Source organism: Sebastes umbrosus, chromosome 17, assembly GCF_015220745.1.
Source record: "Sebastes umbrosus isolate fSebUmb1 chromosome 17, fSebUmb1.pri, whole genome shotgun sequence".
NCBI lineage: Eukaryota > Metazoa > Chordata > Actinopteri > Perciformes > Sebastidae > Sebastes > Sebastes umbrosus.
The window spans coordinates 15659033-15686536 of record NC_051285.1 but is presented as its reverse complement, the minus strand read 5'-3'; the positions used below and the strand labels follow the sequence as shown (position 1 = coordinate 15686536).

The 27504-nt window shown below is 39.6% G+C and overlaps 1 protein-coding gene across 2 annotated transcripts in view; it reads right to left on the bottom strand.

Annotated features, from left to right (window-relative positions):
- Window positions 1-4817: 4817 nt before the first annotated feature.
- Window positions 4818-27504, bottom strand: part of LOC119475267 (cell adhesion molecule 2-like) — a 252243-nt gene continuing 229556 nt past the window's right edge. Inside the window, exons 9-11 of one of the 2 annotated variants that reach the window (XM_037747783.1) lie at window positions 25213-25326; window positions 7477-7599; window positions 4818-5074 (exon numbers count right to left, since the gene is read on the bottom strand). In XM_037747783.1, coding sequence (XP_037603711.1) covers window positions 4956-5074; window positions 7477-7599; window positions 25213-25326 — 356 coding nt within the window. In that variant the 3' untranslated portion in view covers window positions 4818-4955. The remainder of the gene's footprint in view (window positions 5075-7476; window positions 7600-25212; window positions 25327-27504) is intronic. The other variant, XM_037747784.1, reaches the window with a different exon arrangement.

The window sequence follows — 27504 nt, the reverse complement described above, 5'->3', positions numbered from 1 at the left end:
CTGAAGAATCACTGAATAATTTTATTAACATTGCGATAATCTTAAACTCAACAAATACATGGTGTCAGCATTCAGGGACTAGCAGAGTGAGAAGTGCTATCAAATCCCCATTTTAAGACAGAAAACAAAACAAAAAAGTATCTAAATGAAATATATTCCTGAGATGCAAAACAAAAGAGATATAATAAAAAAAAAGAAAAAGAAAGAAAAAAACATCTCTACATGCGATTGTGTCACTTTGTTATCATCTTTGTGACAATATGGAGATTGGGCTGATTGATTCTAGTGTCAATATTGCAGTGGAACAAATAAGTGAAGCCAAACTGTACAGCAAAGACATATGAAGGGATAGAGATAGGACTGGACCGGGCCATGTCATGCTATCATCACTGCTGTCGAGAACAAAACCATTAAAATCAGGAGTTTAAACAAAATGTAAAAAAATAAGAAAAGAAGTACTTTATGACTCAAATTTCTTCTTTATTCATCCCTTTTTAATAAGGAATTTAGAATTGGTATTTTTAATTGATATGGGCCTCTAATTTCCTGAAACTGGGGACAATTTCTAGCGCAAACTTGGGCAAAAATGCATGCGTGTGTGCCCCGACTGACTGCAATATTTTGTGACCAGAGGTGCTCTCGTGGGGCAGTGCAGTGGGGTGAACAGGCTGTAGCAGGATGAATACATAATGCAGTATCAGCAGGTGGAGTTTGGACAAGCTTCAATGGTCACCAATCACATCAGCTCGTCTCATCCCTCTTTAAAAAGAAGCAGACAGGCGGGAGGAGGGTAGAGAAGCAAAATGGAGGTGCAGAGTCGCAAAGGCACAAATAAACAGCTCCCTAAATATGTGTCCAAGGATGCTCTAATGTTGCTTTTTAAAGTTGATGTGATATGATAACATAATGATATCAGTGCACTTAGTCAACATCGACAGTAGCTTGTGGTTTAATAACATATGTTTCTGTTATTACTGTCTGCTGCCTAATACAGTGGAACAAACATATGATTAAAAGTCACGCATACATGAATGTTTTTTCTTGTAATTTTGTTTTGTGCAACCTTAAGGATTAAAATTCTTCACAAAATTGTCTGCAATTTCATACCAAAATTACTGCCAGTGTTGCACTGCCGGATCTGCATAAACAAGTAATCTGAGCTGCACCATCACCACCACCTTCAGTCAAAGATTCGTTTGGAGCCAGGAGATTTACCAAATGGAGGCGAGTCTATAAAATGGATTAGTGCCCAATGAAAATAGTACTGCATGCAACCACGTCAGCGCTATTACTGTCTTGCCGCCAGGATGAAATTAGAAGCCCATGATGTGGCGGATATTAACCGAACCGATATGTTTTGGAAAGCAAGGAGGCAACAAGTTTAAAGCTTAGTTTCAACCGACAACATAAAAAGATATACGACTAATAACCGACCCAAAGATGTAACTCACTATGATAGTTGATTCTATCATAATAAAATAGTTCATGATGGTATGTGCCAGACTGTTAGAATAACAAATTAAAAAAAGATTCAGGTTTGGTCTAACTGTCATAAAAAGCCATTTGCAACAAACTAGCTCATTACTGCCATGTCAAAACAAATATTTACAGGTGGTTTTCAGAAAGAAAAACAAACACGAAAAAACACATTTACTAAGAAATATCCATCAAATTAGTCAGAGTGCATAATTCAGTAAACGGCACCTGTTTAATTTCTAAACACCAACTCGTCTCAGCAGACCTGATTATTTATGAGTGTTCATTTAATGTAAAACAGCCCGCTTCTCTGACTTCAGAATCGACAAATCCATTTGCTCTTATTTCTAAGATGGATACAACAGAAAATTTGATTGACACCGTCATTGATTTAAGACAAAAGAACTTGATAGAAAAGTAAAAAAAAAGACTTTACATCATTGTGATAAATGTATGTATATACACACATGTGATACTTAAGGTTTCTAAAGACCAGAGCCAGTCTAGAGCACTTTAGTCTGGAACATGGTGAGGCTGAATCAAACCTGTAAATAGTGGTATATTGATCGAAGTGCACTAAAATGATAAAATATGGTGGCAAAGCTTTTGCATTTTTAAAACAAATAATTAAACTGTAATATGCAACCTAAATTCTGCGTCAGTGGTGACGAGTTTAACGATTCCCAACTTGTGATTCACTCCAGCAGTGCTTGAGTTATAACACATAAAGACCTTACTTGCTGACCTTATTTGCATAATGTTGTAAATTGGCCACCGAATTGGAGACAGCTGGGCCCACTATTTTATTGCCCTTGGTAATAATTTGCTCCCTCTTAGTAGATTAGTGCCTTGCCTTTAAGTCTTTAGCTCCAGAGTCATAGTGTTTATCGCGCTTTCACAGGAGAGTAAATCAGCCAAATTCCTGCAAACTGATGAAAGACAAATGGCAGGGATATATCAAAAGAAACAGAAGTTGTTTACAAGGTTAAGTTTGTCTTAGCGTGTGTGAAACTTCCATTGTCTCAAACATATTTGAATGCGTTTCAATTCCAATTTATATTTTAAGGGATTTGGTTAAGACAGATGCACAATTTCTTTTATTTCTGTTCAGTTTTCTTTCCTTGTTAATCACATTCGTTTTTTACAACACCGAATCCTTCCGATCTGTAGCACCCGAAGAGCACGCCACAAACAAAAGAAGCCACTGCTCTCCAAAATTAAGTCACAAACATACTTTCATTGTGGTTCTCTCTTAAATAACCTCAGTTCAAATAAATTAAAGTATGAACCAAACAAAAACATGCTAATGTGTATTACCAAAGTTTAGTTTTCACACATTATATACATGCCTTGTGCCAAAACAAAAATACATTTGTTTTCCAATAAGGATTATGCAATGACAAATGAAAAAAAAAAGTAAATAGATAAAGGTGGCTAATATACAAATTTGAAGGAATCCAGAATTTAACAGCAATTTTCACAATCAACCACATTTTAGCAGACACAATACACAGCAGGGAGCTTAGAACCATTTAAACCAAAAATATTGAAAACATTTTTTTTTTTATAAAAAACATGATTTAGCTTACATTTTCTTTTTTTTTCCAGAATTGAATCAAAGACAGCCTTGTCATCTTTCCACTACCCATTTGAATAGAAGAACCATTCCCAAGGCAATCTAGTTGTTGGCAAAAGAACACAGTTACTCATTCAGACATTTTTGTGCTTCTCTATTTGTCTTCAGTTTTTAGTTTTTTGGAAAGGAGGCCCCTGCAGATCTATGACCCAGCACTTGCACACTATTTTCCCTTTTTTTTTTTTTTTTTCCTTTTTTTGCTTGAAGACCCCATGAAATGGAAATCAAAGTTCAGTTCATGGAGAGCGACTCTGACAAAATGGAAATAAGAAGAGCAGTTATGCAGTCTGAGAGGAGGGAGTTTTTGTTGGTGATATATACAGTTTAACTAAATTGTTAGAAACAGAAATTTGGAGTTGGCAATACGAGCAAAACAAATGTGTTTTTAGTCAAACCGATGATGTCACTATTTGTATAAAGTCATTATGTGATCGGATGCTTATTTATGAGCCAGTAAATGAACAGAAGTGTGAATAAAAAAACACTGCAGAACGCTGCCTGGACCTCAAGCTTATATACAAGAGGTAACAAATGTAAGGTAATAAAAATTACATTACTGAAATTCAACACTAAATTTCATATCCATACTGTAACTGTGTACCTATTTTATTAACTCCTAATGGTTCATTTTACATTTCACAGGGTCCTTAAGCCTTAAAATGATGCCAATGTGACATAAACAAAACAGTTCAAAGTGAAAAGCTAAACTCAATACAATTTATACAGCTTTTAGAGAGAGGAGATCGATTCTTTCTGTACACCTGGACCCTTTATGTGAATCACAAACTACTGTAAGCTGTCAGGAGGACACTGAAGGTGTTGGTGTTTCACTAAACTGCAGCCTGAACTGTGCAGGAATATACAGACAGAAGTACATAGGGACAGCAGATTTAGCAAATGGTTTTATACACTTGGTTGAGTTTATTTGATGGAATGCTTCATCTAGCATCTGTGTGTATTCTCTGCTCTAAACAATACCACACTACCCTTCATTACCCCTACCCCTAATAATGAAAATCATATTATACACTTATCTGACAAACCTTGCTACAGTGTTACACAAAACCTTCTTCTTATCTTACAAGGGTCAACTGTTTAATTACAAGTCTATTTAGAGGGGATGGGGTTGGGGGGAGGTGGATCTAAAAGTACCATATTCAGTGTGATAGACATGTATAAGGCGTAAACAGCAAAGATCTTCATTGAAATAAAAAAGAAAGAAAAAAGACTCAATGCATAATCAAAAGCTGTGAGCTAAGCAATGAAATGATGGTCCAGTTAACCCATCTACAAAGCATTTACATTGCTACTGACAGACGATACATGAAGGCATTGACAGAAGTTCAATGGCGTCTGTATTTTTAGGCACCGTGTTGATGTGAGATATGATATGTGTTTGTGGACGTGTGCGAAACAAAGGGGATATAGTGTGTGTTCGGGTGTCTGCTAGGAGGGGGGAAACAGAGAAGAAGATGAAGAAGGGCCCATGTAAGAAGAAGAAGCAGTCATGGTAGATATACAGACTTCCAGGCATTCATGTCAAAGATGAGGGAAAATATGAGAAAGGGAACGACTTCGGTAAGCTGCCTGTGAAAACCGGCTGCCAAAAAAAGAACGAAATAAAGGACAAGATGTAAATGATAGACAAAAGGCAATAATAGGAAAACAGCTGGGGAACTTCTCCGTCTGTGGACTGCCTGCGGGTTCCTTGTTGACACGGCGAGGGCAGTGGTCAGAGGTGGAGAAGAAAAGGGGGAGACAGAGAGAGAGAGAGAAGAAGAGATACAGAGATTGAAAGAGGGGGGAAAGGGGAAGGAGAGAGCTGCACAGCTCCCTCTGCAGTCTAAATGAAGTACTCTTTCTTTTCTTCTGCGTGTGCATGGTTGCCCTCAGCGTTGATGATAGCTGTATCGGCGTCGGGCGCGTCGTCCGCCCCTTTGGCCTCGTTTGTCAAGTACGTTCCTGAGGAAGCGAAAAACAAACCGATATCAAGGAAAACAAATACCGAGCAGCCCTGCGTGGTGTTTTGCCGCCTGGGGCGAGAAACACATCTGAAGACAACATCAGTAATGCTACATAATTCATACACATAATGATGAGAGGCTGGGATAGTACAGGATATGCAAATACAGCACGGAGTGAGTGTGTAAAACCCTGAATCGACAAACAACTCCATTGTTCTCAATGATAGCAGTCGAGGCTTAAAGCTGGACGTCCAAATAATGGGATGCAGAACTCAATTTTGTAGCATCAGTGTTGGAAAATAATCATTAACTATGAACCCTAGGCCTTTTAGCTCTCTTTAGCCGAATATTACCCAGGTATACCATTTATTGTTATTTTCAAAATAAGTTGGGCTTTTTAAAAAGGTCATCAATTTGCATGAGAGTTGTACTATACATGTTTTTATACCATTTTGAATCTAAAAAAATAAAAGTGAAATTTAGAGTTGTTTGAGTTTTTTGTCTATATGACCATAGGCTTCAACAGAAATATCTGCATATGAAAGTTTAGAGGAGAGGGTCAGTGTTTCAGAAATATAAGCCTACACTCAAAATAACATACTGTTTGAACATATTAATGTATTTTTGACATTCTTCTTGTTATTCTTTGTCTTACTTCTTTTTTAGCAGATACAAAAGTTTCCAGTTCCCATAATGCTTTGTTGGGTGTAAACTGGAAGTATAATGTCGCCATGGTATCAGTGACTTACGCTGTGGACTATAACTTGAGCCCTATTTTTTTTGTCTGTTAGTTTACATTTTGTCAAACTGGCACCATTAAAAGTATGCCGAATCAGATATTAGCCATTTTTGTTTGCAACCTACCCATGGATGTACTGACAACCATCACAGGATTACACTGATACTTAAAAAAACTTATAAATGTGATGATTCTCAGGCAAGTTCTGGAGTTATAAGGGAGTAATTTTTTCTATGATTTATAAGCATATATATGGACATCAGAAATAATGATATCCCCATAAGGTGTGAACTTTCACCGAATCTAACAATATGTGTATCATGTCTATGTGTTCAGATTTGACTGAGTTATGACTTAGAGAACAAGGAGCGCAATTTTTGACGCAAAATGCAGCAATCAGTGGCAAGGGGTTAAAATAATATTATGTCATAGCGATATCTCTCTCCCCAATATAATATTCAAAATAAATACAATGACATTTCTTGATTGTTTTTAGAAAAAAAAATAGAACGGATAATAACTCAATGAGTCCTGTGTATGCACTTGTGGCATCGTACTGTGACCATCAATGCTTCCTATATTTGCAAGACTTAAGACTTAACTTTGGTATTTTTCAAACTGGACTATATTTTCCCATGTTTGTGTGTGTCTTGCTGACTAATGGGGACAACAAATTCTGAAATTGGTCCAGTATTGGGGGATAATGCTGTAACTGGCAGCCGCACAACGAGCTGCGAGAGCTGAGAGAGTATAAGTGCTTGTCTTTGACACTGACATACTCAGATTGTTATTATAAGTATCTGACAACATTATGGAAAGGACCCTACAGAGAAATGAAACATTTTTCTTTACCTTTCACTTGGTCTGTTTGTTATTGTGTTAAAATCCCGCTCAAGGAGAAGTCTTGTGAAATCTGAAAACACTTTTTACAGCATTCTTCCTCTGTGGGCATAGGGTCTCAGCAACACAGGAACAGCACCAGTCTCCTGAGCTTCGTGGCCTTGCAGCAGCTGACTCACCCTCCTCTGCCTGCTGCCCCTCTCGCTCTCTCCTCGTCCACTCTTCAATTTGTAAAAGCTCCTCGTCCATATACTCTGGCTCAAATAAATACGGGCGGCCATCAAATTCATAGACCTCATCCACATGGTCGAAATCATCTAAATATTCAGCCATGACTCTGGAAATCTTTTAGATAACACTAAGCTACACTTTCATAGCTCTTTCTTTACTCCAACACAACAATCTCTGCCCGACTGGCACTCGTGTTTCCACCGTTGTCTTCCAGCAACATGTTAACTCCTGAGATTTCAGAACGAGACTTCTCCTTGAGCGAGACACTTTCCATGATGTCAGACACTTATGATAACAATCTGAGCCTGTTATGGGAAAAACAAACACTTTTAGTGGACGTAAATGATGGTGCCAGCTTGCCCCTATAGGATTACATTGCAGCCTCAATACTGGACAAATTTCAGAAATTGTTGTCCCTATTAGTCAGTTAGACACAAACGCATGTTACAACCAAAGTTACTCTTTAAGCCTTCAGTCTTAGTCCTCCACTGCTATGTCACACACCTGTAACTTGGGAATTGTGGAGGGACTTTGATGTCTAATGGGACAAGTAGGACATGCTCCACTTGTCTGGTCCACTGTGGTTTTACCTTTATGCCTGGCCAGGTATCTTCCCAGAACAATGATTAAACACAAGGTGACAAAGACCACCACAGCCACGACTCCTCCGATCAAGGCATGGTCAGTACCGTGCTGCCCCAGAGCGTTGGGATCTGAGGAGAGACAGAGGGAGAAACAAAGAGAGCAGATGAAGGCGCCGCTTGGTGAGGTGAGGGAGTGAGGGCAGAGGAACAGCAAAAGACAGACAATACAGAACAGAGCAAGGAGGAAAAAGAAGATTATTTCCACCTCGTTCCTGCTCTAATGAGCTGCTGTCATTCCCCTCTCCTTTCATATCATGCAGTCAGAGCAGAGCTGCCGAGCTCTCCGAGAATAATAAAATGGAGAGAGAGAGGAAGAGAGACGGACACCGCGTTGACACAAAGAGCAGCTACAGGCAGACACACATTTGCCCTGAAAAATGAAGGAAAAAAAAGAATGAAAGAGGAAAAAAAAGAAGTGAATAATTCAGGATCACCCCCACGGTGCCGCAGGAGTCCCCAACATGCAAACCAGGGCGGCGGTGGAAGAGTAGTACACAGTAAATAAATCATCACACGGAGAATAAAAAGGAGAGATCAATCTTTTTCTGTGTCTCGGCGAGGAAGGATTGTTGTTAGGAAAATGAATTTGGTGTTAGAGAGTTTGCTACAGGTCCCCAGCTGTTGGAAAAGCAGTGGAAATGATAGCAGAGTCATGAAAGAGTGAAGATGAGCCTGTTCACACCTCATGCAAAAACCCATCAAAGGTTTCCTTTGATTTAGTAAAAATAGCTTATTTCCTTTATTCACCTCGGCTTCCCTTTTTCCACAAAGTCTAGCTTGCAGGTTATTTAAGTTAAGAGTGAGGATGTGACACTGACGGTGTCCACTGTTGGCAAATGAAAAAGAGTTGACAGTGACAGCAGTGGGGGAGATTGGTAATGGAATAGCCTGTATTATTCATTTCGGTCCATGACACCTGAGAAATTAGCACTCATCTCATTATCCTCCTCCGAGTGCCAGGGCATGCCATATACCACCCTGTCACTCTCTGTGTGTATGGGGGCTTATGATAGGTAGAATATGGCAATGTCAGAGCAGGGTAAGCAGTGATAGAAGAGCGGTTTAGACACACAGCACACGTCGTATTATTGACACTGTTCCTCTTCAGTATTCTCCTTTTCTTTCTGTGTCCGCCCATGTGGCCAAATTGAACAGCTGGCTTGCTCTCGCTCCATAACTCTCCATGGTCTGAGTGACCAGGCCGTCACACTTCACCGCCTCCCAGCGGACAAACGCACACTCGTGCCGACGCGCGCGCTCATACACACAAGACGTGCGTGGCGTGGTTTCGCTGTGCCGCTGTTCTGCTTGGTCGGTGGAGCAGAGAGTAGAGGAATGTTCCCCTGGCACGGCCCAGCAGGGCGAGGACTCGGGCGTTTAGTTACACACATGGTTGTGTCTCTTCACCTCTATCCGTCAGGAGGATGTGTTTTTTTTTAACCAGCATACACACTCACTGTCCTACTGCTTGCGCTTTAGTCCGGCTGTTACAACCCAGCCTGGGCACAAACAAGATATGACAGTCGTATGTCTGCTTATACAGTCTGGCCACACAATATGCTGATGTCATGTCCAAGAGGTTGGGCTGTAAGTCTAACCCCCTGGACACTTTCAGAACGTATTGTCTGATCCTGCTGCTACTGCATCACTTCTTTAAAAAGGAATAGGCCTACTCCACTAAAAAAAATCTCTCTTCTCAGTAGAGTGTTGAAAGATCGCTCCTTCAGGGAGGAAAGCCACTGAAGTCAGTTTGTATACACTGTAGGGCTGATCCAAATGCTTTATCGACCTCCAAATCAGTATTTGAATGCTTTTTTTTTTACATCAGTATGTAATAATAAACATTATTCATATTCAACATTAACTATTATTAGTTATTCTCACACGGATATTGCTGTTTGTTGTGTGTACAGTAGTGCAATATTTCTCACCGAAGCTTCGAAGCCCAAAAAATGGTATTCGTGACAGCCTTAATGCATTCACAGTTTCTCCACCGCATTGCTAAACACTACTTATTTTAACTGCCAGAATTATGTATAACATTATTTGATATGTTTGTTTACATAATATTATGTATGCAATTTCTTTTCTTGGATATTGGATTGTTTTTATTAACACATAGGAACTATGTTTAAGTCTTATGTTGTGCAGGGACACATTTAATTGTGGCAATTTCCTTGTAAAAGACATGGGAAGCAGCAAAAGATTTTATTCTCCACTCAAAGATTTAAGTTTAAGATGATTGTATTGCCCGTATTTTTGAAGAAACAGTGTTCAAGTGGACTCTCGGTTCGCTCTCGGTTGTGTGCAGCCAGCGTGGTATGTTTATTTTGTGTTTTGTTTCGTAGCGCATATTTACCGTAACATGTCTACAGTTTGTGTGTGATGTGAATGTAATTATTCTGTACATTGTCGTGTCTTTTTTAACAGTTTGACAGTGGATTTGATGACGATGATGTTGACTGTGGTGCAATTAAGAGATGAATAAATCCATCAGTAACAGAAGAACCACGGTGTCGTATATTTCCTGGAGGGAGTGATACTTATGATTGATGCTCTTGCCTCTTCATAGCTCCAAAGCATCACCAGAAGTAGCAAATGTAGTGATTTACTGGGAAAGTAGCAATTTTTGAGCATAAGTGTCAATGGCTGGAAAGCTAATTATGCTGCAGTATTGCTTTGAGAAGTTTCTATGGATGTTTTGATGCTTTATGATGCCATCCAAGTCTGCTTACAGGTCTTTGGGTGTACTGTGTGTGTGAAAAAGTTGTAAGAGCCTTACTTAGTAACAAAAATGTTGAAATGCTCCTTTAATTATGTTACTGACTACGTCACAGCCAAAAGTTCTCAGTTAAGGTTAATCAGTCTGTGGAGCAAGACGTTTTTTTGACCGATGTGCCAAGTTGTGTACACAGTAAATCTTGAAACTTTATTTTTTTTCTGACTTCTCTCATGAATAATTTCGTGTCAAGCTTATTGCCAATACACAGACTGTAACAGTAGTAGTAATGTGGATTACCGGACAGAGAGAAGAATGCTGCTACAAAAGTATAAAGCCTTTTGTTGCTCCAGATAGAGCTGCACAAAGTCTGATAAATCGCCTCAAGTGATGTCACTCAAGTCAGCGTCGGTTAAGGTCAAAGACTTGTGGAATGTGGGGTGTGGAGTTAGAAAGAAGTGAGCTATACCAGAACTCTGTAGCTCGCAGCTCAAGGCTACATTAGCCGTTTCTAGCATAACACACTGGATTCTCCAACTGAACTGTCAGCCGTCGAGTTGCATTATGGGTAATGTAGGCGTCAGGTGTTGGGAAGAAGAATGTTGAATAAAATGAATAAAAATGACGGCATCTCTGGTTCTGCTGCATCAATTTTGACCTTATTTTTTAAGACTGTCCATCATGAAGACTCCATCATTAGTCTGACATTGTTATAGGAGTGCAATGCTAAATCGATTAAGACATCTTTCAAGCCAAGCGGGTGGTGAGTGTTTGATACAGAAGGGTACATTTTCCATTAACTTGATACTCACGAAGCAACAGAAGCCGGTGGCGTGAAGTCATCACAACTTACAACGTGTAAATACTTTAAATGTGAGTGCCGTCGAAACACGGTTCATCTATTGCAATCTTATGTATTCTGTTCTAGTCCACTGCTGCTCATGGAAGGAGAAAAATACAGCAAGAGCGTATGAAGAAAGGAAATGAAAAAATTGATGGACAGGAAAAGGCTGAAATTTCAGTTGGAGCACGACGGACGCGGAAAGAAGACAAGGAGTGAGAGGGATCTAGAGGGGAGGGTTATACATTTTTATGGGTCCAGAACACATTATCTTTTAATAAGGGCACATACATTCTTCTCTGTGCGATTTAATATGAGAGCGTGGCAGAGCAAACTCCTCTTTTAATATTTATAACGCTCTCCTTGTCGCCTGGCCTTGCGAGTTGGGCTTGTTTAATAAATTAAAGGGGTTCATGGCTTCTGTGAGCCACTGCTTGGCCCGGACTGAACCAAAAGTGTTGCTCTTAAACTGCCCCACTAACTCCTCATCTGATCTGTTCCACTGATGCTGCCTCCATATGGGGTCACTGTGGAAGGATATGTGATAGTGATACTGTGTGGGTTTTCAAGAGGATGTGTGAAGGCTGGAAATGGAAACATGGAGTCATATTATCTGATCAGATAAAATTATATTAATCATATAATGACGTTTCCGGAAGGAATGACAAGTATATCAAAATAAAAGCATGTGATTTAGCTTGGTGTTCATGACTGAAATGTGACAAAACTTAACAATCGTTAGTCTCATATTGGTTCTAAAAAGGTGGTATATGGACTTGGAAATTATGTGCAAAGGAACATTATTAGTTCAAGTGAAAGCTTAAATATTCTATCAAGGCCTCAGCTGGGGAGAAGTGATGAGTCTACAAGAAAAAACCTGCCGACCTCCTTCAATCAGGTCATCACTTCCATTTTTTACCAGCCTTGATCTGACCTTACTTTCTACAAAATCATACATTAAGTGGCGAACTCTAGTGTCTTCATCCCTGCATAAAAATGTGAAAGGGAAATCTATTAAATATCTAAGAAGAAGGGGAGGCTGACTGGAGTGGCTGAGCAGTTTGAGTACTAAAAGGTTCGACTTGGTCGGTTTGATTAGTTGCAGATGATACAAAGAAATCTGAATCTGTATTAAGAATATACCAGTAAAAGTTGTCTATATTTGTTCTTTCTTCACAAGACAGCTTCAGCAAAGTATACAAAAACTGCCTTTACACTCAAAACTGGCGAGGACAGTATGTATCTAGCACTAAGCTAGTTTACACTATCTTAGATAGAGCTGCTGCTTTGCCAAACCAACAGATAACAAACAGGCGAGGGCTCTTTATGTGGGCAGCCAATGGTGCATCACTTTGTCAAGGAATGCTTGTTAAATGGGCAACTTACTGTATGTCAGTACGTAGCATGTGTCCTTATCTCATTCTTCAAACACCATATTGACTGTGAATGTCTGCACAACTTCACAGGAGATGTTTGCCATTCTGTGAAGCATTGTTACAGCATCTCTCGGGTCTGACACTATACCATCCTCTGCACTGCCTTTCATCTAAAGTCATCTTTTAAATTAACAATCTCAACTGATCAGACGCAGCGTCCTTGACTCGTATCCGCATGCAACTCAGCCTTTGCATACTGTAGCTTAACATACATCTCTCTCCCTCTCTCGTCCCCCTTGGTTATTACATTTGTTAATATTAAAATTCTTTCTCATCCCCTACAGGCATCTTTTTTCTTTTTCTTTTGGATTACACTTTTTCCTCTCTATCTTAGCTAGACATAGCTCTGTGAAGCAATGGTTTCAGTTGCTCTGATCAATAAAGCAGCAGCTAGCTTAAGCATGGGCTTACAGAGCTGCAGTGTCCTTGTGTCTGCGGTGTGGGTCAGGGAATCTTTGAATGTGTGTGTGTGTGAGCACATCGTTTAAGTTTTGTAGTCGTTTCTTTACGAGATAATCGACCTTATGCAGCAACATTCTCTTAAATTTCTCTTTTGCTTTCTCTTAATTTTCTGTTAAGAGAAAAAAAATAAGAGAAGTCAACTCCAGGTGCACCAAACGTTCTTAACCATCCAAATCTGCTCTTACTCATGTGTGCTGAATGATGAATCAAATATGATCATAAATTAGAGGTGTGTGGCCAAATTGTTTATTATTAGCATAGGTAACACCCCTAAACACTATATAAGGACAGGTATTAGCATAGGTAACACCATCTAAACACTATATAAGGCTACTTACTTAATAAATCAATAATTTGACACAAAAACGGTCCACCAGACATCAGAACTGCGTCTATAGCAATAGTCTGTTATACATGGCAGCGGTCTGCAATATTAATCATCATTAATCATCAAAGACTTTTTATAGTCTTAAATGGGATCAATATTATATATTTAGCCCACACATTTCATAATCCAATCATTATAATTACTCTAGAACATATAATAATCTAAATTTGATTATATGATATTCATACATTTTTTTTAATGTTTATTTTCTTGCGTTGGACAAACAATTTGTGGACTATGAAATCCAGATGTTTTTTTCTTATCTTGGTGAGAGCCAATGGGTACTAACAAGGTAAGAACAAATTGTGGATATGAACAAACATAGGAGGACATTTGTTCTCATATCTCTTCCTGCATGAGGCCGAGTGACTATTCAATAAGACAGTCTGATATCAGAAATAAACTGAGACCAAAAATATATAAACCCCTCACCCCCCAAATAAATAAAACCTTTAACCTTGCACATTACATCATTTAGTGTGAAACATAAACACTTAATACTCTGCATCAAATCTGCTGCAGTGATGGTAAGTTAAAGTTGGAGACACAAAAGAAAGAAGTGCCTGCAAACAGAGAGAAAGTAAAGGAGGGAAAGTGGTGAAAAGTGCCTGCAGACTTCACTTGTTCGATGAGTCAATTATGCCCAACTTTTTGGCTGAGACTGGAAATTCACCAATCTGCATCTAATGCTGGCTCTACTGCCAAGATGAAAGAGTCCCTGGAGGCTGTACTGTAGCAGAGGCCCAGAGACACATGTGCATACACTCCTGAATGCATGCACCCATGCATGAGAGGGAGTCAGAAAGACCGAGAAGAGGAGACGTTACCGAGACACGTATGTGTGTGTGTTTGTGTGTGTCCTGAACATTATTGCTTGCTGGGTCAGAGTGGATTAATTAGATTCTGAAAACAAATTACTTCTGCTAATCATTCAATAAAGCCCACACGTGGACTTGGACACTATCTTGAATATTCAACAACCTCCTTCTCTCTTCTCAGAACGAAAAGAAATTGTGGTCAGCAGGGTAACAGCATGAAGTTATAAGCAAAGCAAGATAATTAATCATACAAATTCATTAAGTTGCATGCAAGAATCTATCTATCAAAGCAGCTCTATGTTCGGCAAAATCCATAACCTCTTCAACAGCAGCAATGAAATACCTCAAAGGAAGAGGCACATCAATGTTACACCTGTGGTAACTTAATCCTGGATATATTGCTGCTGCTTTTTCAGATACATAAACTGCATTATGCTGCTGGTTACTTTGGAAGAATTGCATTGTGGGAGCCAACAGCAGAGGCACTAGCCCACACAGAAATGAGTGATCTTGGAGGAAGCAAGTCGCCACCACAAGCCCAACAATCCCCGCGAGGGAGACAAGCGGAGAAAAATGAATAAAAGACCAAATAAAACTTCATGTCAACAAATGAAAATTAGACTACCTAGACTGTGTGCGTGCATGCATGTGTGTGTGCATGTGAGTGCCTCTTGAAGATTGCTGAATGTGTCCCCTGCCATTGAGATTTAATGAATAGAAGGGCTATTACAAGTAATTCATAACACTAGCCCCAGGATCTAATGATTGCTCTTTTTCCGTTCTACACTTTGTTCCAAATTGTTGCTATAATTCTTCCCCAAAGCGAGCTAATGTGACAGGCCATCAATAATAATTGCCCAGCAATAAGTGGAAAGACCTTTGCATTATGTTTTAATTTCTCCTGTGCTCCTCAGCTTTATGGTGGAGAGGGTGGAGAGTGGGAGAGAAAATGGAGAGAAGATGGTGCGCACTGTTCGATATTTAACCATTTCACCCCCTCAGGGGTGTCGCAACCCGAACCTAGCCTTTCTGGTTTAAACACATCAACCAACCAGCTGCCCTGGACACTTGCCCTCAACAATATATGTCTTTTGCTCATCATATGGCCTAACCTGGTCCTCCCATTTAAAACAAGATCAATAGCAATGGAATAAAGCAGTTGCGAATCCCTCCAAGGAATGAAAATCATCCCCTCCCTAACTGAATTTTCACAAAAGGTTTTTCCTCGGTCAAAAGCAGCTTGAACAGGTGAATGTGGGGTTAAATACATAAAACATTACCTGTGGAGTACAACCTGCCCCTTTAATACCTCAATAATTCGTAATAGTGACTGAAATTTCAAGTCTGCCTAAATTTGAAGAGCATATTATTAAAGGAATTTGAGTTATCTGTCTCATCATTTCTAGTTCATTTTTTCCTCTGCTGCAAGTTTTCTTATGAACTCAACTTTTTTTTTTTTAAGATGTGAAAGAAGTGCATTTTGGTAGAGGTAGATTTCAAAATGGATAGCTAGTATTAGATATTTATTAGATATTTGATGTTGTCATCACAGTTTTGATTGTTGTATGACCTTCCACATGTGCTGTAGCTTGTGTTTTGCAGCATCTCCTGTTCCTTTCTGACCTGAATGAGAGTTGAAAAACATTCGGTCCAAATGATATGCATGCTAATCCACTTGAAGTATTTGTAAAAATGGATTCAGTTGGTTGTTTATTTCCAATGTTGATTCTTAAAAACGAGAGGGTTTATCAAAGGTATATAGCCGTCGAGCATTTTTAATCAGAAACAGTGCTTGAAGTGGAAAAAAGAAGTGACAGTACTCCCCTTATTTGCATGTTGGCGTGTGTACTGGCCGGTCCTCCCCCAAGGAATTTTGTGCAATGTTACATCATTTTGGAACATTATTATTACAATAGATAACGCCCAAAAAGCTTAAAGACAAAACTTGCAGGGGAAACCCTTCTATTATGAATCGGCCAGAGAATCTGATATGGAGAGGGCAGAAAAGAGTACAGGTGTTATGTTGAAGTCTGTTCCCCCGTCGTATAGTGTTTCCCTCCTGTTAAAATGGTAGCGTTTAGGTAGGGGGAAACACATGTTGACGGAAAACTGTATTCGACACAACACCGGCAGCTTGTTGTGAGAAGTACCGATGAGCAAGAAAAAGTCACGGTATGCCAAAGAGTAAAGTGAGGAAGTGTCGGTACTGCGTACCTGTGAGTACCGGCCCACTTCGAGCACTGATCAGAAACACTGAACACTTGATGAAATAATTCCCAACAGTTTCCTCCTCTTATTGCTCATTTACACAGCACCTCTGACTGAGACAAATGAACAGCTTCCAGCTATATTTTACTTTGCTGATGGATATGCTTAACATACAACATCACATTACACAAAGGATGTGTGCTCCCCTGCCACTGCTTCCTACTCTCAAATATCTTGAAAACAGGTAAAACAAAAACAAAAAATGTCATGTTATTTATGGCAGAAGTTTGATTTTCAGACCATTAGAAGGAAGTTATCAGGTGAAGTCATTACTGTTGCGTAAAAAAACAAGAAGCCAAAGTAAGATCAGTGGCTCAATGTGTGAGCAGTCTCACCATAGATCAGCTGGCTCAAGCCTCAGGAGGCCAAACAGGATAAGAGTGGTTCTGTTTTCATGTCTTACTATTCATATGCAGCTTTTCGGCCAGCGCTCACTTGAAAAGGGAGAAATCCTAAGACTAATCCCGACTTTTGAACCCTGACCAATCCCTTGCCTCTGCTCTTGCATTCTCCTCCTAGTGTGTAGTCGCTGTTATCAACTTCAAGAGAGGAGAGATCCTTTGTATTTCGCTTTAGAGTACCATCCATAAAAACCATGATGGTTATGAATTACTATGGTAACCTCCACTGTTCCCCACTTACAGTTAAAGCCTCAGACAGCATCCAGCTCTCATCAATTTAAGACAATTTAGAAATATCTTACATGTTATAGTATACACTTTGATTAAGAGTCTCAAGGTTGTTGGTGCATTTCTTTACTTCTATCTTCTGTTCCTTTCAGAGAACAACTAATGGACCAAAGAAAAGAGAACTTTTACTCTGCAAGGAGGTAGACGGGTATTATTTTAGTTTTTCTGTCCTCTCCACAGGCAGAGACACTAGGCATGAATAATTGCTGTCTCCTCTGCAGTGGGGCCCTTTTTCTGCGGCAATATCAGGCTACAGGGGCTGGAGTTGGCCACACGAATGCTGATTATGAGAAGTGAATAGTAAATATTTGAAACACCAAAGAAACCCTTGTGCGTGATTCAACCTTTCAGCTCCGCAAGGTCAAAGCTAATTTGCAAGCCATGAAAAAGCATTTGGCAAATTTTAGAGCGCTCAGTAGTGGTGGGGAGAGAGAATGTGTGTGTGTGTGAGAGTGTGTGTTCGTGGAAGGGAGGGGTCTGATGACATTGCATAGACCTCTGATACTTAGCGAAAGAGTTATTATAGCCATTAAGGCTGGCTGGGCCATTGAAGCAGTGTGTGTGTTGGGCATACCTGCCAGCACTTCATTAATAAAGTGAATCACAGACTGCAGTTATGCATCAGTCCTGGCATTATACAGTACGGATGAAAAACAGAGGAATCTCTCACATACCTTTACACTAGCTACACCCCAAAGGTCGATAACAGTTAGTATTAAAGGCATGGGTTACTGTCAAATTTACATTTCCCATTAGAACTGCTGAGTCTACACTATGAAATATTTATTCACTAATATTCCTGCAAGGATGAATAAACGCTTCCATTAAATGGTGCATTATTGTATTCGCCACTAATACTTACTGTCACTAAGTCAACAAAAGCAGACATATAAAAAAAAAAACTATTATTGCAAAACCATACTGTAAAAATAATGTCACATTTCATATCCCACAAGCACATTTTTGTAAATACAGAATATTAAATCTTATAACTACTGAGAGGAGAACAACTCATTGCTATGTACAGAGAGAAAAAGTTGTTTTCAATCATGCAAATGTTGTTTCTGTCTCACTGTTGGACTGTGGGGGATGAAATGTTGTTGGTGAATTAAAGGCAATTTTTTTTGGCATACCTGGAAATGTGAAAAGCACAAAAACAACACTTATTGCATCTGGGCTTCAATCTGTCATGTTTCCTGGTCAAAAAGCCCAAACTGGTAATATATGAGTAATATTTATTAGGGGTGTAAAAAGATATCAATACACTTGAGTATCGCAATATTGCTATTTTGTGATACTGTATCGATTCTCAAATACATTGTATTGATTATTAATTAATAGATTACATGCACAGATTCGTGGCAGACAGTGACTCAGACTGCACAAAAAGTAGTGCTATGATGTTGGATGTTACTGTAACAGGGACTGTGATAAATGCAAATGCAGATCCCACTGTTTTGATTGCATTGAAAAAGTCATTTTTTTACTCAGTATTTATGCATATGGTGGTGTGTTTTTTGTACTATGACATATTTTCCTAAAATATTATTATTATGATTTAAAAAATCTAGGGCTGTCAAAGTTAACGCGATAATAACATGTTAACGCAAATTCACTTTAATGCCACTAATTTCTTTAACGCATTAACGCTACTTGCAATTTCTAGTCTGTCTTTACAGACATGCCCACTTTATGATAATCACATGCAGTTTGGGGGAAGTCATAGTCAAGCCAGCACACTGACAGCTGTTGTTCCCGGTTGGGCTTGAGTATGCCATGTTATGATTTGAGCATATTTTGTTATGCTAAATGTAGTACCTGTGAGGGTTTCTCGACAATATTTGTCATTGTTTTGTGTTGTTATTTGATTTACAATAATAAACATATACATACATTTGCATAAAGCAAGCATATTTGCCCACTCCCATGTTGATACAAGTATTAAATACTTGACAAATCTCCCTGTGGGAGCCAAGTTTAGTATACATGTTTTAGTTTAATAAATAAGCACAATCTGTATTTTATGTAGGTGGGATAAATAAGTGATTTCATTGAATAAGTTAATTCATAGTAATTAATATGTTAAAAGGTTAAAAGTAATTTAATGAACATTTGATTTAATTCATCTTGATGTAATATCTTTGTGTGTTACTTTGTAAAGGCAACACTGTATAAGCTTTCTGTTAGACCGGTAAGTAAGTTACCGTCGCTTTAAGAGAAATAGGCTTCTTGTGCTCATTGAGGTAAAAACAGTGGTTTGTTCAGTTGAGGCTCAAGTTAAGTACCGAGCCACACGGTTTTCTTACCGTAGTACAGTTTGCTAATTAGGAGAACTTAGCTTTTGAATACTCCTGTAAGAAGATACTACAAAACTGTGGAATAAAGATTTTTGGTTTTATCCTTTTTTACAACGGAGTCCTGTGGAAGTTTTTCCTTCTCAAGTAAATGTACACGAGTAAATCCAAGGTGACCGTTGAGCTTCAACCCTCACACTCCCTTAAAGGTAAATTTTGAACCGATACAAAATGTGCAATTAATTTGCAATTAATCACGGTTAACTATGTTCAATCAGGCAAAACTCGCAATATATCGCCTTGCTTACAGTATTGCAATATACTGAATCATGACCCCTGTATCGTGATGCATAGCCCATCGTAACGTCAGATTCTTGCCATACACAGCCCTATTATTTACTATAATTAATATTAAGGTTATTTTATACTGGATTAATATAACATTCAGACAGATCCTGTATGTGCAGGCCATTTTGATTACTTTCCAGGTTTTTTAGCCTGGGAAAATAATATTAATGGAGTTGACAGGGTTCAGCTGGGAAAAAGTGATCACCCATTCAATTAAACCAATAAACTGCATCTAGAGTTCAACCTCTGACAAGATCCTGTACAACTGCTTTCTATTTTTTTATTTCTTTTTACCACCAACTGCTTATCTCTTCTCTACCCAAACAGTTTCTTGTTGGAGGAAGCCTCAGCCTTAGTTGTGGTGATCATGTGCTGTTTGGAAAAATCCAATGTGCTGTTGAATGGCTAGAGAGGAAAGATGCAAGACTAGTATAAAAGATAAAGTTGCACCTGGAAGAGCTCATCAGGTTTATAATATGCTAATATAATCTGCATACAGGCTGTAGTGCTGAACCTACACCGTGTATTTCATCTGCACAGGAAGACAACTTTATTAAAAAGACAAAACGTCATGGGGCTGGTACAGCTCCACAGTTGTTTGCTTTCATCCAGAGCCTGTGAAAAGACCTGGTAATAAATCAAGTAGACACATGAAAGCAGATAGTGTAGTATCCTGTGACTGGGGACGCAGTGAAGGAGTCTGATATTTAGATTCCCCGAAGATACACTAAGAGGCTCGGCTTCTCTTGTGTCTCTGCACTACACAAACAGACATCAGAGAAGAATAGAGACATGCTGATGAGGAATATCCAACAACGTGTGGAAGCCTGTTATCTAAAAGGGTCTTCAGAGAGATGTGAGGGTAGAAGAGAAGAAGCTGGCGAGAGGAAAGTGAAACAAAAGCTTCGATAGAAAGCAAAGCAGCCGAGGAAAGGTAGAAGGGGAGTCGAGCCTCCTGAAGGACTTTAAAGATGGTAATTTGGAGAAAGCAGCGGTGATGAGAGGAAATTATTCTGAGAGAATGTGTCTGTGAAGCACCATGAAGTTGAGAGGAAGCAAAATAAAGCAGTGACGAGGTAAACTCTGCTACATCTATAGAAAACGGACACATGAATGAAAATGAATGAAGCTGTTTGAGAGAACTGCAGGAAAAGTTTTTCATATTAATATTGTTCAATTTGAATTATATTTGAGGTTGAATGTTTATATTTTGTGAGAAAATATACAGTGTTAAATATGTTATGAAATTGAAAAAAATAATAATTTTATGTGATAAATATATATTAGAAATTGTTAGTTTACACAATCATCTTTTAACATACTTATACCAACTTTTAGAAACCAAGGTTAAGATGATATGTGAATGAACTCCTTTGCATACAGCCTATCACAGCACATTAGTTTTAAATTGACATGTCACTCAAAAACTTTGATTGACATATCACTCTACTGTAGGAGACATGGTGCTATGTCAGCGTTATTGTTGCAGTGCCGCAGTACGCAATGAGAAAAAATCGCTAGACAAGCTGCAACTCAACCAAACAATTGTAATTTTTCTTTCTTATGTCTTTGTCCAACTGTACAAACCTTCAAGTGTGCCACACTTGATCGGGATATTTCACCACTTCCCGTCCGGCTGCTAAGAAAACTAAAGTTGAGTCAAACAAAGACAGTCTAGCTCTGTTGCCTTTCACAGGTCAGTAATGCCAAAACATTCTTTTCCCCAGCCACATCCTCCAGCTCCTCCTGAAGGATTCTGAGGCTCTCAAAAGCCAGGTGGGATATGTAATCCCTGCGGCAGTCTGCCCCAGTGTCTCCTCCTAGTTGGTTTTACTTGAGAGTCTCCATGGAGAGGCTTCCAGTAGGCATCTTGGTCAGATGCCCAAACCAACTCAGCTGGCTCTTTTAAATGCAGAGCCAGGATGCTGGAGCATCTCCACACGGGGACATCTTGATCAGATTCTTCAATGAACTCAACTGACTGTAATTAATACAAACTACAAAGAGGAATCATGTCAGCCATTTGACTACCCAAAACTAGTGATAAAGTCACGATCAAGACCAGAGTGTATCGAGACTGAGACAAGACCAAGACTTTGAGGGGTTGAGACCAAGTCAAGACCAAGACCAAGGCAGGGCGAGACCGAGTCAAGACCAAGACCGTATACCATGAGAAATGTCCTGATAAAATAATCAAAAGGCATAGCAATTTTCCTTTGTTTTCTATGAGCAATCACAATAATGATGTTAACAAATAAATCAAACAGGTGATTTAGTGTTGTCCCCACAGTTGTAGTCTTGATTGGTCTTGAAATAAAATCCAGAGTCATCTTTGGCCCTGTTCACACCTGGTATTAATATGCGTCCTCAGTGATCCGATCACAAGTGGACAGCTTTAAGTACGTCTGTTCACACCTGGCATTAGAATGCGTCTCCACATGCGTCTTCAGTGGCCACTTGTGATCCGATCTCACTTCCCCGCCCCATATGCAAATAAACACGTAGTAAAAACACGGCTAATACAGCAGCCGTTGTGACGTAATATTACATGAATGTCAGTAGTAATATCCTACATATTCGTTAATTCTGGTACATTGTTTTAACATCAAAATAAAAGGTTAATGTACCGGCGGTCCTTGGGACCTCCGCGCCACCGGTGCCGGTGCCGCTGGTGCCAGTGCCGCTGGTGCCGGCTGCTTTTGCCAGACAACAGCGGGGTACAGCGCTCCAGAGAGCCGGGGAGGACAGAGAACAGGCGTGGGGGCGGTCGGGTGTCAGCTCCGCGCAAAGCAGCGGAACAAAAACACCAACACATCTCCAACAGTATGATAATAATGCACTTTGCTATCTATTCTACATACAGTAGAGCACAGAGGCCATTTCCTGGCTGACAAGCGCCCAGGTCTGCCTGTTTATTCACCTGAGGGGTGCGGTGATCCTGCAGATCCCAGCAGAACGTCAGATGAGTGGGTGGTCCTTAATGTTGCCCAGGACGCATTCACGTACACACTGCTAAAAGAATGTGGTCATTTGTGTCCCAGACCACCTCTGAATGTGGTCTGAAAGATCCGATCTCAATGCGTCCTTGATGCGTCTTGACTGGTTCACACCTGTACTTAAAGCTGTCCACTTGTGATTGGATCACTGAGGACGCATGTTAATACCAGGTGTGAACAGGGCCTTTGTCTGAAACCGAGACAAGATCGAACAACAATGTGAAACCAAAACCGATCTCAAGCACTACAACACTGGTTGGGACAAAGACAAACTAGTAAACCAAAAGCAGCATAAGAGGATAACAGAACTACATTATGGGCATTAAGCAGAGATGCTGCTTTGAGTATACAAGACTGGGTTGCTCATAACAACGGCCCAAGCACTTATATTCCTGTAGTACCACCCAACAAGACCTCAAGGGAGATACTGACATAAGTCTTTTTGAAACCCATGCGTGTCCATACATGATCGGATGTATAAACTGCCATGAACCCTGCAGAGTCCTTGCAAAGGTAAAGAGCTGGTACAATGGTCAACAACCTCAACAAAATCTGCATTGCTCCTCCTAAATCTGAGGTTTGACAATCGTCTAGGGCTGTCTTGAATACCATTTTTGGAGTTTTCGAAGCTTCAGTGAGAAATAGTCCTTATTGCATGTGCTACTTGTGATTTTGAGGGTGATGCATATTAAAAAAATCTATAAATAAAACGATGCATTCAAATTCTGATTTGAACGTTGATTACCATGGCAACGAAGCATTTGGGTCAACCTTACAATCGTCCGGCGTCTTCATTCCAGCACATTGGCACAAGCACACTTGGAAAACCCTTCCCGTCCTGTTTTTAAAAAAAATGGGAGCCACCACCCTCCATCTGCTACTCCATAGATTCTGTCCCCAACCTCCATGCAACATTGAAGGGATATGTCAACCAAAACAGCAAGAGAATATTCAGAAATTTTACCACCTCAGGATAAATTTCATCCATCTGGCACTTTATCACTGCAGGGCTTTTTGACCCCCTTGGTGACCTACACCAGAAGGAAGGGCAAGGCTTTCCATATATCTTTCAACTCTGCCTCCACTGTGTTGGCAGCATTCTCAAGTTGCCTCAAATTGTTAATTTTATCACTCAGGTCAGCAGTATTTCTCCCCCGGTGAGAACATATTTCTGGAGACCACTAGCGGCTTCTTGGGTTTCTGCCATGACAGGCATCAGTGACCTTCTGGCTACAACTTGGAGCAGTTGCCTACACAATGGGTCACTCAAATACCATGTCCCCTACCAATATTCCTCTAGAGGGAAACTGGATGTAGCTGGTATCCCTCCATGTTCTACAATAGTTTCAGCTTCTTTCAGTTTTTGTAGCACAGGGCCAACATACCAAGATCTCCACCTGATTGGCAACACACCAACCTAATCTCGTGGGCCATTATCGTGGGGTTTGTGAGCTAAGAGATCTTTTTGCCATGACAAGATGTCCCAGATTTGATGAGACATTAACATTATTATGGAGATTTTGGTGTCCAGAAGAAATGCTTTATATGGATGGAATTAGTGCTGCAGGATAGAGATGATTTAATTTATACTGCACATCAGTGATTTTAAATCCATAGACATCAACTCTCTGAATGTAATCAGCCTCTGCAGGAATGACAGGTGCTTGAAATTTGAGAAAACCTCAGTATGTTATGCCTCCCCAGCATTTCTTTTTTCATATTTTATATTATAATGCTTTAAGGTTTATATAAACAGAATTCATACTTCTCTGAAATAGATTCTCCAAGAGCACCAAACAGCAGTAAGATGTCCGTGCGGTGGCTAATGTGTTAACTCTCTGAAAAAGAGCTTTTCAAGTCAGAATTCTCAGAGCTTGAACACAGCATTAGGAGTCATGATGAGACATCTCCAGTGGCCAGACATTTTCAGTTGGACATGACATTTGCTTCTTTGAGGTTTCGGGGCACAGAAGTACTGAAGTCTTTGAAATGCCAAGGGGACAGTGGATGGGGTATTTGAAGAGCTAGACTCTTTCTGAATACACTGAATGTCTTAGATACTTAGGCAATCTGAATAATGTCCATAATGTAAAAAACACAAAAAGGGTACATTTCAATGGACATGTATGTCATTGTCCACCACGCACGGTTTATGTTTACAGTCCTAAAGGTGTGAAAAGAAAAAATAAAGGTAGACAGGGAAGAATTTTGTCCAAGGAAGCACATTTATCATCGGATATTTTGCAGTTTTCAGTGCCTCCATGTCGCAGTGTGTCCACACGAGGCAGGAACACAGACACTGCAGGCGGTGAAATAGCCGAGAGAGAAGTAACAGGACAGAGGAGACATGAAAGTAAGAGGGAAGCGGGAATATTCAGTAGCATGCTCAGGGGGCGGTGGAGATGCGTGGGGTGGTACTGTACCTCTGTTGCCAGTGACTGTGGGGTCTGAGGCGTGGGAGCCTAATAGAGCGGTAGGATCTGGAGGGATGGGATGTAGGGGGGGAGTGGTGGATGGAGGCAGGGTTGTGGGGACGTCTGGTGGAGGGGACAGACAGACACATATATACAAAAACAATACAACAACAAAAAAAAATGAATTCACATGGGGGCAGTTAGATACTTTAAAAGAGCACCACAAAAATCATGGTCAAAATATTATACAATGATGGGAAACGAAAAAGGGCATAATTATGACAAAATTCAAAGCATAAACAAGATTGTTGAAAACACACATAATCAGATACTGTTGATGCAAAGTGATGCACTACACGGCATACATTAAATACATACCATACCTTTTTGTGGCCTCTCATATGATTGACTTAAAATTATTTTCTTTGGGTCAATGTTCACAAGTGATATTTCAACCCTGTCTCACACAAAATGACATTCCCATACAACTAAACTGCTTAACCCAATCTTGTTTTAAGGGAAATGTTTTTTCTCCCGGATTAGGGTTGCAGTTTTAAACAGTTTTAAACACGTTATCAAGGTTCTAAATGGAAACAAAACAAAACGAAAATGCAACAAAGCTACTTAGTTTGGTTCAGGCAACAAAACTACTTGGTTAGGTTTACTTAAAAAAAACATTGTGGTTTGGCTTAAAATGACTACAACATTGAAACAAAACGAAAATGAAACAAATCTACTTAGTTAGGTTCAGGCAACAAAACCACTGGGTAAGGCATGGTAAAAAAACATCATGGTTTGGATTAAAATTACTAAAAAACAAAACGAAAACTTAAGAAATTACTATGTTTCACATGGGACACGGACACCTTTCTTGCTTATTAGATCTGTTATTATTCAATAACGATGTACTACGTCACTCAGCAGACTTACAAAGGTATTTGTGATATGTAAAAGACAAACACAATCCGTGACAAAATACATTTCCTTCCAAACGTAATTGAGAATGCAATTTAGTTTTATGGAAACAAAACCTTTAGGAGACAGGGGTGGTATTTATTTAAGTACTTTTGTGTAATACTTGTTTAGCATATACCATATAAAGCATCAAGGAAAACACAGGAGAATATTTTGGCTATACTCAGACTTTTTTCTGCATGAGTAGCCTGTGGGTATATCTTGGGTAAAGTGCAACATCTAAAAAAGACTTTATTATGCACTTTGCAAGTTGACATCTTCACATTATGTTAGAGTCCCAATCCTCCATATTTTCCTCATCATTATGATTTAATATGCTTTGTCTTTGAATGTGAGGGTCATTTTCTGTAGCGAGAGAACAGGATTAACCTTGAATCTGCTAATGTTGGCGGTCAGGATAGATCCTGCACTAGGAACCTCTTCACACCAAATGAAGAAAGTCATTTGACAAATGATCTGTGCCAATTATCCATGTTTGCAAGGATGATTTCCGGAGCCAAGCCATCATTACCACGCTCTGTTTTTGACTTTTCACCACAGGATAACGGTAAAAAGCGCTTCACCCAAGGAGTGATTGTTTCTCACTGTCACATGCTAATGCAACAGGAAAAATGGGACTGTAAAAATGTGTGACAAAGTTAATGAGGTTACACCACCACCTTGGCTTTTATTTTTGTGTCGCTCTGCTTTTTATGGTGAGCTTGAGGCTTTTAATTGGCTGTGGTACTCTTTCTCAGGGGCAACTGTCCTGCGTGTCTCTGTGACATTTCAGCCTTAGCGTGAATCACTAAGCAGCTAAGTGCATGTCTTCGGGAAAGAGGGTAGAGAGAAAACCTCTCCTCGTTGCAGGGGAACCATTAAAAAGGTATTTTCAAAGAATTATGGCGGCAATTGTGAAAGGCTAAAAGGTGCGCTAATCACTAATGAAGGGTAGGAACAGACTGGGTGCCATTTCAAAAGAACAGGTAATGAATAGGACTCTTTGACCCTCCCATACCCCATTGCCTTTTCCGTGGCGTAGAATTTGTCAGTTTAATAACATCACTGTCATTAAGTGCATTGGTTATTCTTGTTGTTACATTCAGCTGGCATTTGAAGGAATTGTTAGGGGCACCGCGGCATGTGGGACACTCATTAAACCTCCCCAAACTATTCACTGGCAATTAGGTAAGGGGTTATTGGGGCAGTAAAGGAAGTGCAAAATTAAACTTTTAAGGTTTAAGTAATAAAGGGCTTCTGATATACCTATCTGAGTGGACCGATACATTATTAAAAGAGATAATAACATATATTTTACCTTGGCTGATCCTAATCAATATGCTGATG